At 44.8% G+C, this 16145-nt stretch overlaps 1 protein-coding gene across 1 annotated transcript in view; it reads right to left on the bottom strand.

Moving 5' to 3' along the window:
* Positions 1 to 3233: 3233 nt before the first annotated feature.
* The window catches only part of CSTF3 (cleavage stimulation factor subunit 3), a 49010-nt gene continuing 36098 nt past the window's right edge, over positions 3234 to 16145 (bottom strand). The window contains exons 9-21 of the mRNA XM_084263068.1: positions 13837 to 13914; positions 13473 to 13635; positions 12842 to 12951; positions 12331 to 12447; positions 11318 to 11392; positions 10175 to 10318; positions 9982 to 10084; positions 9171 to 9240; positions 7823 to 8018; positions 6218 to 6371; positions 5731 to 5825; positions 5546 to 5606; positions 3234 to 4865 (exon numbers count right to left, since the gene is read on the bottom strand). Coding sequence (XP_084119194.1) covers positions 4663 to 4865; positions 5546 to 5606; positions 5731 to 5825; positions 6218 to 6371; positions 7823 to 8018; positions 9171 to 9240; positions 9982 to 10084; positions 10175 to 10318; positions 11318 to 11392; positions 12331 to 12447; positions 12842 to 12951; positions 13473 to 13635; positions 13837 to 13914 — 1569 coding nt within the window. The 3' untranslated portion in view covers positions 3234 to 4662. The remainder of the gene's footprint in view (positions 4866 to 5545; positions 5607 to 5730; positions 5826 to 6217; positions 6372 to 7822; positions 8019 to 9170; positions 9241 to 9981; positions 10085 to 10174; positions 10319 to 11317; positions 11393 to 12330; positions 12448 to 12841; positions 12952 to 13472; positions 13636 to 13836; positions 13915 to 16145) is intronic.

Genomic DNA, 16145 nt, shown 5'->3' with positions numbered 1-16145 from the left:
GGAGTACAGGAGAAGTGCCTGAAGACTGGAGGATAGCCAATGTCACTCCAGTCTTCAAAAAGGGCAAGAAGGAGGAACCTAGTAACTATAGGCCAGTCAGCCTCACCTCTGTCCCCGAAAAGGTAATGGAACAGCTTGTTCTGGATGCCATCTCCAAGCAATTGGAAGAGAAGAAGGTCATGAGGAGTAGTCAGCATGGATTCACCAAGGGAAGATCGTGCTCAACCAATCTCATAGCCCTTCTACGATCTCATGACAGGCTGGGTAGATGGAGGGAGAGCAGTGGATGTCATCTGCCTTGACTTCAGCAAGGCTTTTGATACTGTCTCCGATGACATCCTGATAACAAAGCTGAGCGAGCATGGGATAGATGAGTGGACAGTGAGGTGGGTTGAGAACTGGCTGTCAGACCGAGCCCAGAGGGTGGTGATCAGTGGAGCAGAGTCTGAATGCAGACCTGTGACTAGCGGTGTTCCCCAGGGCTCGGTGTTGGGTCCAGTCCTGTTTAATACCTTCATTGATGACCTTGATGAGGGAATAACATCCACCCTCAGCAAGTGCCGATGATACAAAGCTGGGAGGGGTGGCTGACACCCAGGAACACTGCGCTGCCATCCAGAGAGACCTGGACAGGCTGGAGAGCTGGGCAGGGAGAAACCGGATGAAGTTCAACAAGAGCAAGTGTAGAGTCTTGCACCTGGGAAGGAACAACCATTTGTATCAGTACAGGCTGGGGGTGACCTGCTGGAGAAGAGCTCTGTGGAGAAGGACCTGGGGGTCCTGGTTGATGACAGGTTGGCCATGAGCCAGCAGTGTGGGATCCTGGGGTGCATCAGGAGGAGTGTAGCCAGCAGGTCGAAGGAGGTGATCCTCCCCCTCTACTCTGCCCTGGTCACGCCCCACCTGGAGTATTGTGTCCAGTTCTGGGCTCCTTGTTATAAAAAGGACAGGGATCTCCTGGAGAGAGTCCAAAGAAGGGCTACGAAGATGATTAAGGGCCTGGAGCATCTCCCCTATGAGGAAAGGCTGAGTAAGTTGGGACTGTTCAGCCTTGAGAAGAGAAGACTAAGGGGGGACCTAATTAAAGTTTATAATTATCTGAAGCAGGGGATGCAGGGGGAATCAGCCAGCCCCTTTTCAGTGGTCTGTGGAGACAGGACAAGGAGCAATGGCTGCAAGTTGGAGCACAGGAAGTTCCGCACCAACATGTGGAAGAACTTTTTCACAGTGAGGGTGACAGAGCCCTGGGACAGGCTGCCCAGGGAGGTGGTGGAGTCTCCTTCTCTGGAGATATTCAAGACCTGTCTGGACGCCCATCTGAGTGATATGTCCTAGGGAGCTGCTTTGGCAGGGGGGTTGGACCCGATGATCTCTCAAGGTCCCTTCCAACCCCTACAATTCTGTGATTCTATGATTCTACCAGTTTTTTTCTGCATTTTACTGCATTTTTAATAGCATTTTTTGCTGTTTACCTGCAGATGTTACAAAAACACAATATATTTTTGTAGCAAATTTTCTGGTTATTGGGTAACTGTCCTCTGCTATGTACAGTACTTACAAAGGTGGCAATCTTATAGATTGCAGCTGTATTTATCTCTTGTAAAGACTTCAGAAGGGCAGAGCTAAAAATGTTTTGATAAAAGTGGCATTTCTTACCTTTTTTTCTTTTGCTAGTAGTTTACTCCTTTCTATGTGAAATACTAATTTTAAAGCAATCTTTGTCATTTCCAGAAGGTGGATTTAAAGTGTGTGAAACTCTAGGCTGAAAATTATACTTGTTTTTTTAAAAACTACAACTGGAGATGGTTCATATTCAACCATGTCTTCAGAAATACCCAGGAAGTGCAGAGCACTGTGGGGACTGTAAGTGATTTTACTGTACTGTGAGAAGTTAATGATTTCCTATTTGTTTGAATATACAGGGAATATTTCCAGGAGAAGATTTTTTTTGTGCTTTGTAAAGGTGTTCTCAAAACTTGGAAGTATTTGTAGGTCTTGAGTGTATTGAGCTATGTGTTGCATAGATGAGTCTTGACGGAAGAGCTCAATGATCTTACAGCCTTATTGCAGAGTCCAGCTCAGCCAGGAGGTAAGTGCATTTGATGTGTTCCTCTAGCTGAGCACAAGGCTGTAGTGCAGCCATCAGAATTTGACTTTACCAAAGCAAAGTTCTTAGTTATAAACAGTGTGTGTCCCAAGTACCGAAATAAGATGACAACACATTCTAAAAAAAATTAAAATAGAATGTAAAATAAATAAATGAGGCCCCTTTTACTGCTGACATCCAGGTTCATTTTATTAACCAACTAGTCAACTGAAATAATAGAACTTCTAGCAGGAAGCACTTGGTTACGAGTGAGTGTTGGTGCTTTCCTTTCCAGTTTTCCTTGAAAAGCCGGTGTGGATGTAGCTACTCTAGGGTGGAGGAAGGTGGGGTAAGTTGCTTATTCCATATGAGCCTGTGCAACTATAAACCAAACCTTTGCCTGTTCATTACAAACCCCTTCCTTGAGGGAGAATCCCCACCACAATCCTGTAGGAGATGGCTAGCTCAGGCATGTGTATTTCCTCTTGGCCTAAGGTACTCAGACACTAAAAGGGATGTGTGGCTGAGTCTGTCTTTGGTAACTGGGAAGTGACTAGGTTGGTTAGCCAGAGAAAAAGGGTCTGAGTAGTTATTTGGTCTGGGCTGTTCCATTGTTTGAATCGGCAAAGGATACTACAGAGCTCCTGGAGATTGCTGCAGGTGCTTTCTGTGCATCATCGTTAGTGCAGGATCCACCTCAAAATACAGCCTACACCTCTGCAGCTCCAGAAAATCAACTCAGAAGAACCACCAGGAACACCGTTGCTAAAGAGATTTTTAAGAAAAACAATCAGAGACAAAGCTGGCTTTGTTAAATGAGAGGTGCAGAGTTACACAATGCTGCTGCTATTTTATATTTTAGTGCTGCCTAGAAGCTGCCTTTGAAGGCCCCTGTGAATTATGCGTGCTACAGAGATTTAGATGCTGTAGGGGATGGTCTGAAGGATGGGGAGAGGAACACTGCCATGGTGAAACACTGTACCTAGACAAGCTCTGGAGAACCACATGACTGACACCAGAGTGAATGGGCCTGTGTGACTGACGATCGATCAAACTGTACTTGCTTAACCTAAGAGCTGGTTGCTACCTCCTGCTTACTCTGGCATCGAAGTGGGTGTCACTCACAGGGTTGACACAGCAAGTCCCATCTCTCCTGGCAGTAGCAGTTTGATCCTAAGGCTTCATGTAAGAAGAAAAGTGCAGTACTCACGTGTGGCTCCAGTCCCCACTGGGCTTTGGGGGTACATAGCATGGGAGCGAGTGCCTCTGGGTGGGGGTGGTGGCGTTGGGCCTTCAGCTCCAAATAGCTAGAGGCTGGAGTAAGTGCCCACAAGTTCAAATCACACACGATGGCCCCAGGTTGCTGTTTTAATGATAGTGGTTGAGAAACAGTTTCTCTACATCCTGTTGAAAAGAAACAGGGAAATAGGATTAAGTGGCAAAGCAAACCAGAAGTTCTACAATTGATAAGGCCAGAGCCAACCTCCCCACCACTGTCTGTGTGGCGGTACAGAGGCTGTTTCATCTTCCAGGCTGGGGGAGAGGAGCACTGACCTGCAGTCATCCACTGCTGGTGACGGAATGGCTTTCAACTTGTCCAGTATCTGAATTTCCTCTAGTCCCCCTGGGTTCTGCTGGACTTACCAGAGTGGTCAATTACCAGTTCCAATATAAAGTATGCATAGGAGCTGCTTGCGGAGTTCCCGTGGTGCTTTGCTTCGCTTAGCAGGAAAGAGAGGTTAAACTCTGTAGCAAATATATTAACGTTTAGCTTTGCCCCTGAGGTGGAAGACCCGTGCAGTTACCCGGGAAGGGGTGGTGTCAGCTAGGACTCCTGGGCAATCCACAGGAGAAACATGTACTGAGTTTGCCTTATGCCGCTGTCTTCTTTAAACAGGCACGGAATCAAAAGTAAGAGTGTGCTGTATCCTCTAGAACAATGGGGAAAAAGCTAATTCTACTATGTATGCTCCGATCAATTTCCTGTGATGGTCTTATTAACATCGCTTTTGAAGTGGCTGAGTAATATTTAAGAAGTAACTTGTTGTGTTTGAATAAAGCCAGACTGAGGCATGATGTTACGGATATCCTTTTATTTTAAAGGAATGTTGTTTTCCATTTTCAACTACAAAACAGATTCCATACATTCTGCCATAAATAAAAACGAACAATAAGGCAGGACACTACATGAACAAACTGAGAACAACTGTTTTCCAGAAAATGTGAATTAAAAATGCTTCACAAGTATAAGCCATCCAGTTTTTAAAATAAAACTGTTGAAACCCCACAAGATTTCAAGTGGTAGATGCGACACCCTTGTAGAACAAAACGCAGTTCTGACACTTTGCAGCGTTCGGTTTTGTAAAACCCAGTCAGTCAGTCAGTTCAGAGCACATTCTAAGGTTGTCCTGGCTGCTGTCGGATGAAGAACCATGTGGGAGAAGAGGCACCACAGTAACAAAACCATTTTCAAGACTTTTTCGTTTGCAGCTGTCCCTTTTAAACGCTTGACTTTGAAGAGACTGACGGACTCAATGCAAGTCTTTGTCTGTCACAGTCGAACTCCCAGACTTGTTTCACCGGATTCGCTTTTGCTGTCGTGCTCTGTAAATGTCGTGTACGGGGGGAACGACGGACCCTTTCTCCTCGTCGTCGTCAGAATCCTCGTGCGGTCTCTTAACGGCCTTGGTGAGCATCGCGTTGTTTTCCACAGGCCCGTTGCCTTCCACGGCTATTTCAGGTAGGCCGCCGGTAATTATTCGCACAGCTTCATCAACAGCTGTTAGAGCAAAACAGTGATTTACTTTGTGACACTGACTCCCCTGATCAGCAATATGCTTGCAAGCAGGAACATGAAGATAGAAACGGTGTGGAGAGTTCTGGACCATGAGACATTTTCCTACCCTGTTCTCTGACAAATGTTACAAATTAAGTCTTGACAGTCTAAAACAGCAATTGCTGATTTATACAGTAAATGCTGCTACCCCAGCTTGAGCCCTCCCTGTACAGGCTTAATAAAAGAGAGAAGCTGACTGGGCAAACAGCAGAGCTAGCTGGTGAGCCATCAAGAAAGCAGGCAGAGCAAAGTCCCTTTCTGGGTAACAACAGAGAAAGTTTCAAGAATATCACATGTAATTCAAGTAGAAGTTTTCTTTTCACTCTAAAAGAAATTGGGACCTTGCTTGCTTTCTCTCTGATCATTTGTTCCTTCAGTTCTCTTTTTTAATGTTTAGTAACATTTTGGTGTAAAGTAGCAGCTGGCGAGTTTCAGCGTTGTGACTGTTGTTGATCCCCCGCAGTTAAGTGCACAGACAGCCCTACGTAGAGGCCAACCTACACACGCGCAAACAGTAATTACGCATCTGTAAACGAGCTCTGGATCTGAGACACCACTATCCATATGTAAAACAAAGTCATACGCAGCACTATCCCAGACTCCAGAGTGAACAAATAACTTACTGTCTGGCAGTTTGCATCTTCTGAAGATCTCCATGAGCTCATCCACTTGAACAAAGGGACCCTGGTTTGTTACCAAAGGAGGGGGGGAAAGATTTAGAAGATTATTTTCAATACATCCTGGGGTTCTGTCAAAACAGAATCTCTTTTATAACTTCCTGAAGTTTTTAGAATTCATTAAATCAAACCTGAAAACAAACGGGAGGTGGCAGGAGCTTCATGAGAACTACGGCTGCTGGTGGAACAGGAAATACACCACCTGGGACGGGATGCAAACCTGGAGCTGTGGGCAGAAAAACTGTATGAGGCCAGTGCCAGACAGCGAGGCTTGAACTGCTTTCGCAGCATTATCGTTTGATGCAGATAATTGCTACCCTGTCACTTCTGCCTCTGCTAATTACATATTGTTCAATCAGTGATCTGAAGTTAAGAGCAGTGTGTATAACAGCTTGTTACCGTTTACCAGACCCCACTACTTGTACTTATTTCCATGTGATCTTAGTATTAATAAAACATATATGCCTCTAGCAATCCGACTAAATAACATCCTACAGTGTAAGTACACGTTTCTGTGATGGGGATGAGGAAAGTCTGTGATCAGGTTTGCTAAACACACAGGTTAACAGCTTGCTGCCAGGTGAAATGCAACCGCTTCCAGCCGACCACCTGACTTACGTGCTAAGTGTCTTGGCTGAAATGGAATCATTTGCTGAGTGTCTGGCTTTGGGTATTCAGGTTTTCTGTCGACTTCGTCTTTGAGAACAGGCACGATGGAAGGTGCAACCACAGGGTCTGGAATTATAGTGGCCAGCTTGGCACGGGAGACATCCTGCAAAGGCAATTAGAGAGCTCAGAACTTGGCAGGATCATGGTGTTTGTTTAAATTACACAACAAAACATTTCTCTAGACCACTCGCTTATTTTCACTCTGTCATCATTATAATTTCAGGTGGCCTCTTAGGAGACCATCTGGGCAAAGCTCACATGTTTTCATGGAACATTTGAGTCCTGCGGTGTCCCAGCCGGGAGTGGACACGCTTGGTTTTGTTACCAAGTGGGACCGTATTTGTCATTTTTGAGCAGCTCTTTTTTTTTAGGTTAAAAATATTTAGGTGAACAGGTGCAGACCACTAGGCCTTCACAACCATCTTTTCTCCCTCATTTCATTCCCTAGATTGCTTGAGCTGGAAAACCAAGCAAGCATAAGGCAGCCAGCAGGCCTGCAAAGCATCACTTCAGATAGCGTTATGTTTTGGCACATTACGGTTACACCTCTAGCTTCAAACTAAGTTTGTCCTGATGGCGTTAAAAGCCAAACACCCAGCAGCTCGATGTGACTCTTCCTTCCACCTAGCTGATTATTTTACAACTGTGTGAAGGCCAACAACTCTGCTGCTTTGCTGACTCGGACACTTCTGTATTTTTCAATAATTACTTTTCTGTATAAGAAATAAACGGAAGCTGAGGCACTATTTTGGAGACATGAATTGAAGGTTCTCTTCCTGTTCATACAAAAAGGAAACAGCAGTTCCTCCAACAGAGTTGTTTCTGCTTCTCTGGCATCGTGCTATAAAAATAATTTTAAAAAATCAACATTGTATTCTGTTCTAGTGGTTTTGTGAAGGGTTATGGCCTGACAAGTGACTGGAATAGTAGTTAAAATGCATGTGCATGAGACGGGAGACCACCAGATATAGGCGTCTGGCCTAGACTTTCAAGTCTCAACAGCAGCACCAAAGCACTTTAACTGTAATAAACAACTGGAAAAAAAAAGCAGGCAGCCCCTAACTTCTGTAGATGATCTTCCTCAGCTGTTTGCAGCAGCCTTTGGGACTGCAGGGTGTTGGGTTTGATGTGGTTCCCACTAAAACAAGCAGAGTTTTGTCAACTGGAGTGGAAGGGCAGACAGTGACGTTTCATACAGATGACCTCATTCTACAAACTTCCAAAAGAATTTTGCTTTTTTGAGGAGCTCAGGGTCAAGTGGAGGCCTCCAGCCGAGTGGGCATGGCACTAACACATCGGCCTTCCCGGGGGAAGGGAGAGGTAAATATGCAGACATGAAGTGGGATCTGTCAGTCACATTCCTGGCTCCTTTCTGCCCTTGGCCCGCAACGCCTGGGACTCCGCTGCCCGCCAAGACAAGGAGGAGGGGTCCTGGGCTGCTTTACCTGCTGCTCTACCAGAAAAAAGCGTAAGGCAACTCCTAGGCAAGGAATCACTTAAGTTTACTGGGACTGAAAATAACAATGGTAAAATGAAGCCCTCTTACCCACTCACCTTATAGCCAAGAGCCTTCAGTTCGCTAGCAGAGCAAGGGTACAGATCCATGAACTTATACCTGTCTACCAGCAGAGCTGTTTCTTTACCCTCGTACTCTTCCTTGAATGCCGTAAACCTCCGTTTTTCAACTTTGAGGATACTAGCTAGATCCCCAATGTTACTTTCAAAAGCTAAAAACCGAGCCCAGATTTCCCTGTAAAAGAAGAGAGAAATAGCTGCTGAAGGAGAAGGAATTCTGGATAGCAACCCGATTACAAGTCACACAGCAGGAGAGGTTCAAAGGAGGCAATCTGGGAACACGTGGCTGTTTCTGTTATTTACTCTAGATGCATCTGGAGCCTTCCCAGTGCCCTACGCAAAGAGCTTTCAGTCTCCTGGATCGTAAAGGACTTTGTTATGGAAAGGAGTGAATGGCTTCAGCATCTGAGGTAAGCCCTTCTCCTCCATGTAAGGTGCACAGACTTTACTCATCCCGCTATGCACAACTTCCCTCTGATCATCCTGATACGCGAAGGACTTTTCAACACAGATGACGACTTCGTTCATCTGCATAAACTAGCATATTCTAGCAGGCAAGAGCAACACCCTCTAACAAAGTATGTGGCACTTCACATCGCCCAAAACATACAGAGTTACTGCTTATTTCTCCATGGAAAATCCCCTCTATAACTTACAGAACATTGGACCAGATTTCTGGACCTGATAAAAGCACAGGATCAGTGTGTGCAGCAGTGTGATGTTTATTTCTTAGCTTTCATGCCAATGCCTACCAGAATAATAATGCTGAACACTGAAGACTGCAAAAAGCTTTGGGAAAAGTTTTTTCAGAGAAACAAGTTGATAAAGTAGCAATGAAAATGTGGCAGTGAGTGGGTAATCCATGTCTTTTCTGGCTCTTTCCCTATTTTATTTTTAGTTGCCTGGGAGGCATCTCCTCAATAAATTCCTGACTCACCTTCTCTAAGAAAACGCTCCTGAAGGATGTTCTCAACTCCCTCCCCCTATCTACCTAACGCATCTCTCTGATGAGTGGTACATGTCATTAGCCCCACCAGTTGCTCAAACACCAAATCCTTACTGTGCAGGAAGCGTTGGCACCCTGTCCTCCACTGTCCTGTGCCCATGAGGCTTTCAAGTCAATACATCAATGAATTTCACAGCAAGTGGATAGGGACTTGCACAAATGTGCTGCTATTTTGGACAGCACAAAAGGGGGAAGGAACATCTGTACCAATTTTTTTCCTACTGTTCATTTTTTCTAATTTCTTTGGGATCTCTGTAACAGAAAGGGGTTACATATATATATATCTCATTTAGTGCAGTGAAACTGCTTTTGCAGACGTACCCAGATTTCTCAGGTGGAAGGCTCCCTGAAGTTAAAACACGTTCAAACAAAACTCTTGTATTATTGTCCTCTTGAAAAATAGAAAGAAAAAAGAAAAAAAAAATCACACTGAGTAAAATACATTAAAGAAAACTTCAAATAATTTCCATTCCAGGAAGTGTGTACATCGAGTTAAATATCACATTAAATGTCACCCACGAAGGTCTCTGTCTGCCCCTGCACTCCACAGCAGCCTGGGTTTCCTCTGAACCCCACAGAGACACCACCACCACCACCACCACCTCCTGCCCGGGCTCCCCAGCCCCCTGTGCCCATGAGGACCTGTCTGTCTCATCCCCACCCTGCTCTTTGCATTGCAAATCAGCTCCCCAGCAACTTCCCAGCAGGACCAATAGTCCTAATATTGCTCTTATAGCTCGCTCATCTATTTGAGGACTGGCTAACCCATCTCTCCTCTCATGCTGATTTCAGCCTCCTATAGATCTTTCTCCTCAGGGTTTAGATCTCTCAGTGTACTCTCCCTGCTCATAGCAGATGCTGTCAAACTCCTGCAATACAAGCAAGTTGCAGTTTGCAAAGTTCACCCTCTACTCAGTAGAATCAATACCTGATGTCAGTGCCCTTCTGGAACGTCAGTAACAAACCAGCAGCTTTGGGATTTTTTTCCAAAATCAGTTGGTGAGTTTAATGAAGAGCTTTTGCTGCTCTTCAAGAAGACATAATACTAAAATACAAAGAACTTGGTCTGAACCTGAACTCACAGAGAAGGCACGTTATTGCTTTATTAGACCTCTCAAAGCTTTTAGCTTACCATTAAGGTGAGAAAGGTAGTCGATATATGCCAGTACATATTCTGGAATGTCCCCATATTTTTTCAGCCCTAGCTCAAAAATCTTAAAGGCCACAGACTTGTCCTGCAAACATGAAAAAAGAAGTTAGTAGCTTCAGTGTGCTACACACCCTCCTGACACTTCCTTAATATGAAGTTGAGCATGTGGGATTACCTTGCTACAATAATACTCCATTAAAGCTGCTGTAACATAGACGTGATGGCGGGTCCGGGCATCCTCTCTTGCTTTCTTAAATATCATTCTTCCAGACTTTATGCCTTCTGCTCGCCTTGCAAATTTCATATATTGGATATAAACCTACGGTGCACATGGACAGGTATACAGCATCAGTGCTAACCAAGAAGACTGGGATATAACAAAGTGTGTTACTGTATCTGTAATAATATCTAAATACAGTTAATAAGCCAAAATAGAAACAAGACTCTGTTGAGCCTCTGTGTTGTTTTGCTACAAATACTGAAGCAAAGATTTACATATACTTTTTATCATCCTGTCTGCAAATATTTATGCCTGATGGAGGAAATAATGAATGTGGCTGATCTGTGATTTGTGTTTCTTTGGGATTTAACTTTTCTCCACTCGGAATTACATCACAAATACAGCAATCCTCAAATAGGAGGAGCTGGCACTTGGTTCCTCAGAAGTGCATTTGGGAAGCATTATGATCTGTGTTTAATGAACTGAACATGGCAGTAAACAGATACCTTTCCTCTGGCACCAACCTGTTTCATTTTAGACCTCAGACCTTTTTCCTTCTCATGCTTTGCCCTGTCTAACCAACTTTTTGAGAGCAGGTGACTTTCTCACACCCTTTGTTCAGTACCAGCCCAGCTGGCACTACTGATAATGTTCTTCGTAACTTAAGCTGACATACAGCAATGCTCTGATACTTATATGGTATGTTACAAATTTATTTCCACACTACATAGACAAAGCATGGTGCATTTCTGTGTAGGGAGAACAATAGGCAAAGACAACGTGCTCGTAATCAGTTAAGGGGAAGCAAAGTGGAATTTTAGTAGAGCTGCACTGTGAAATCTTTAATATCTTGCCCTTTCATTGCTTGTTTTATAAGATTCTCCAAAGAAGACTGAGAAGAAAAGTGCAGGAGTGGATTAAAGGCTCTAATCATCACCCTGACTGAAATTTTAATCTAATCCTGTCATCTCAATACTGCACCTGCTCGATCATCCTTGTGACCCAATGAGCTCCTGTAGGTACTTTCCCATTCTTTGAGGGTACTCAGGTGACTGTCCATGCAAATATGGAAAAACTCAATACTACAGATCATCTTACCAGAGTGGGATCAATGTCCTCAATAGCCAGGAGTCGGTTATAGATGCTGTGTACTTTCTCATACTTCATTCGACTCTTAAGTAAAGAGGAGAACACAGACCACTTAGTAACACTACTACACATCACCCGTGAGAATGCAAAATCCAACCTGGAGAAAAAACTCTGACTTTCCCCCCTCTTTCCTCTTCCCCCCAGCTGAACACTATGAACCCTTTATGCAGATGCATGTTTCTGTTTTGTGCAGTCATTTCTTTGCTTCCCACAGGAATTTCTCACTAGTGCTTTTCAGGAATCTCTGAAGTCTCTTTCTAATTTAGTGATAGACTGCTGCTGTAGGTGTTTGTGACAACTGCTTCTTTGCCTCTGTCTAAAAGTAACGGGCAGACAAGTAGGAAAACCAGCTTCTTCACTCTCCACCCTCAGCATGTCAAACAATCCATACCGTTCCCTGCAAGCTGCAGCCCTCACTGAAAAAATTTAAGTCACCAGTATGCTGAGGATACAGGAGGCTGCGCTGGAAGGCTTCATTTTAAGGGCAAACAGGGGTTTTAGCATTGTTGTCAAGATCTTCCCGCGAAGACTCTTTCATGTGATGACAAGTGGGCAAAACCTCTCCTGCTGAAGACCCCTCATCCTTCATCTATGGGTGGGAACCGGCCTTTATTCCTGATGGGTCATGTGCAAAACCAGCCACTGTTGGGGCATTTCTCATGAGGGAGGCTGTGCAACGCAGTGGCAGCCTGGGTAAAGAGACTTCTCAAAGCTGAGGTAGAGGCTGCCTCCCATCTTCCCTCACAGCCACGCCAATACAAACACGAAACCCCCAACAATTAGAGAGGATTAGATAGTTCTTGATCCCAATTTTAAACATGAAGAAACTGATACTCTGGTAAATGTAAATCTGTCAGCCTTTCAACTCCATAGCAATTTGAAAAATACAGTCAATATTTAAGTGGAAATGCAGTAGATTTTTCAAAAAATTGCAAAACTTACACATCACTGTTTTTGCTCACCTCTTCATAATCTGCATATGCAAAATAAAGAAGCATATTCTTCTTTAATAAAGTGCTGATCGCTCTTTCATAAATATTAGCAGCCTCATCACTGAAGAGTTTAGCATTGTTCATGTCCTGTTATGAAATTAGCATGATAATAGAATTGTTCAGCATCTGTGACAACGAAGGCAAATCTACATAATGTCTTATGTCTGTGCCAAGGAATCTCTATGCAGTGCCCCAGTGAAGGAGAGAATCATCTACCCAGTACTTAAGGAGCTACAAAGTCAGCCCACCACCCCTTGCGCCCCCATAAAACTGGTCAACACTGAAACAGTTTTTCATCAATCTCATCTGAAAAGCAAATATTTCTTAAAATAGCCCAAATTTTAACATTCTGAGCACAACAAAACTTAGGGTGCTAAGTATCCTTCACGCCCTCCTCCTTGGTTCTTCAGTGTTTGAGGAGAATTGTACAGTGTACCACATCAAAGCAACGAAGTAAGAAAACCAATGGCAGTGTGCTTACCCCTTTTTCAGCTAGCAGTTTGCTAGATTGCTCGAGGTACTGTGCAGCTTCATACCAGATATCTGGGTGATGTCCCAGGACCAAAAGGCATTGCTCATAGGCAAACATAACTGGGGGGGGGGGGGAAATGAGAGTAAGATTCCTTGCATGTTACCCCAGAAACGGTACCATCTTGTGCAATGGAAGTATGAAATACAAAACCCAGCAAATAAATTGGGGAATATTAACACTAACTGGCTTTGAATACAACAATCACAACTGCAGTTCTATTACGTTGCCAGGAACTTTATGAATCATAGCCATCAGCTAAAGCCTGCCTCCTCCACAGCAGAAGCAGCAGAAACCATTCCAGAACATCAGCCATAAAGCCAGGCTGTCACATGACAGTGTGACAGTCAAGTGGCACACGACTATAGCACCGTGCCCCAAAGTCCACGTATTACTTTCAGCTTGGTTGGAGCAAAAACTAAACAGTAGTTTAAAGAAAAAAATACCCACAGAATTCAAGAAACTTGATCAACTTGTACTACAGCATGCTCCCTGAACACTGAAGCACAGCAGTACTTACACCAGAGGTGATTAAGGGAGCTAGAAATGCAGCGCTACAGGTCCTAGTGCAGCACCTCATTACCTCTTTTAGTTATGAGAGTTTGATCTTCTGTACGCAGAGGGTTGCTCTTTTCCCACTGGATGTATTTCTTCCACATGTCTACCTGCTGAGCCTCTTGTGGGGTATTTTGTGGGGGGACAGAGGGCGCATTGCGGTCCAAACCTTTCATCACAGTCTCATACTCCTGAAACAAGCCATGTTTTGCACAGCATATTTTAACACATCAAACACTTAGGTTTAGGTTATACTTTACCGAACTGATACAAGTATTTTAGCATACCAACCTTATTAGTCTAACACATGCTTTTATTTGGAAGTAAGGACTGAGTTTAACATTAGCTTACAGAATTAAATTGAGCAGAGAGAAGCCAACAGAAGGCTGTACCTTTGCTACACGTCGTGCGTTCATATAATCTCTACTCCTGTCTTCGATCATCTTCTTAGCTAAGTGGATATTGATGCCCTGGAGAAAGGTGGAAAAAGGAATTGGGAATGTGCAATTTAATTTTGGAATTACTGAATCTCAGTTTGTACAGAAAGAGATTGAAAGGGGATGCAAAAGTGAGCAGGGAGGGCAAAGTTGTTTTAAAGCATTGATCTCAAAAGGTGCTGCATTCCTCCTAATAAACGTATTGCAAATGAGCAAGAATGAACTTACTAGAGAATAAACTCACTACTAAAAATCACCTGACCTGAAGTACCTCATTATTTTTAATCAGAGCTTTCAAAGAGACAATGACCTTTACATAAACCTGCTGGGGAAGAAAGTGGAAAGACTAGTTGTGATTTACATTTTTCCTTTTAAATCCAGGTCAATGCCTAGTCAAGAGTCAGAGCTCCCTGCCTTGCTGATGGCCAGGTGAAGACTGAGACAGTATACGAGCAGTACAGTTTTGACAAGTAGTAACAGAGATTGACCCCAAAGCTTCAAGCTCTGCCTTCTCCTCTGCTCCTGAAGTAATGGTCAGCTTTCAAAAGAGGCTGAATTCAACATATAACCTGCAATACATGTACGTTTGTCAGCTGAGACTTGAGACCTGTCACCACAGAGAGTGACACCCCACCAGGACCGGACACAGGCACAGAGGGCCTAGCCATGCTGCTGAGGAAGGGCAGCAGGGAATTTGGAGCAGCTGGGCCCCCAGGTACAACCTACACCTTGGCATCAGCAACACAGGCCTGGTCATAGGGTCCCAGGTATGAAGAAAATCCAAAAGAACCGCTCCCAGCCAGGATAAGCAACAGCCCTCTTGTTCACACCTGTGTCCAGGTGGGTTTTGTTTGCATGGCTTGCCAGGACTTTGAGGAAGGCAAGCACAGCTTTCAGTCCTATTCCAAACAGGCACCCAAGCTGGGTACAGACTCAGTCCAGAAGTAAGGTACTATCTGGACTTGCAGAGTGCTGTCTCGTATAGGTCTCTGGGCCAGTCAGCACACAAAGCCATCAATGCCCCACTCAACCCAGGAAAAGACTGAGGGCACAGTGATGTTCTCCCAGGATGCACTCCCAGCCTTGTGAGGTGCAACTGTGCAGCTTTGTGAGCAAGAGATCGCCACTTCTCTGTCTCACTAGGGGTGTTACTGCTTTTTAAGATGTGTTAAAGATACCGGTGACTGACAGACTGGTATTGCTACCCAGTGGCTACTGCCTGAGCTAAAAGGAGGTTTGGGATTATTTTAATTGCAGCAAGTAACCAGTAACGTTTTGTACTGAGACCTGCACATGAACACTGTGTTGTGGGGCTACTGGTGTGGGGAATCCTCTTGCCCTCAAAGAGCTCTTCTGGTGAGGGGCACGGCCTTCCCTGTACCAGGACACCTGCAAGCAGCGGCCCTTTCCCTGGAGGCTGGCCCAGCTAGAACAGGGTGTGCAGAACCCCATGTCCAAGCAGAGCGCTGGCCCTTGGCTTCCAGCAGCTCTGAACAGCCCGAGGGACTGGTTTGTGTTACAGGTGTCAGCCAGAGCTGCCTCAACTAGAAGATACAGAGTGTATGTAGGACAGCTTTCAGCTATTGCTTTGACAGTCGCCCTACCTGTTAATGAAAGTGGCAGGAACCAGCAGCGACAGCCTTCATTTACTGTGTGGGAGGGGAAGAGGAGGGTGACAGAGAAGCCATACCAGGGATTTTCCTCTGGAGGAGAAGGCATGTTGCTGGGTATGTTCCCTGGAGGTCAGCAGGCTATGTGCAGTACCCCTGAGCACCGGTCTGGTGATTAGCTGTTACAGGACATGCTTGTGGCTGCGGTTGCCAGAGATACTCTACTCCCACTGGCTGAGCACAGAGGCCCTGTCAGTGTCAGGTCAACAATCCTACAACTTCCATAATTAGCAATGAGGGAAGAGAAATTGTCCCTTCTTTCCTGATCACTTACCAGCTAATGGGGGCACGTTGGCATGTGTAACCCTGGTGCAGCATGCAGGACAGAGGGGGGTGCTGTCTGAGCACGTGTGCTTGACCGTGCCCAGCACAAGGGCATCTACTCCAAGTTCTGCATCTGCAGCTGTGCTGATGGGGATAGGTTACCAAGCCACTGCCAAATGTGTTTAATAATACACTATGAAGGTGCAGCTACAAATTAGCGTGCAAGGTCAACAAGCTGAGTTTACTCTTGCTGAAGAGTGTGGTAGCAGACTCACCTGAACTGATGCTGTAATGGCTTCAGGTGAAGGATGGTGAGGAACATTTTATATG

The sequence above is a fragment of the Gallinula chloropus genome, assembly GCF_964237585.1.
Source record: "Gallinula chloropus genome assembly, chromosome: 4".
Classification (NCBI taxonomy): domain Eukaryota; kingdom Metazoa; phylum Chordata; class Aves; order Gruiformes; family Rallidae; genus Gallinula; species Gallinula chloropus.
Note: the sequence above shows the minus strand (reverse complement) of the source record. Positions and strands in the feature narration are given on the sequence as shown.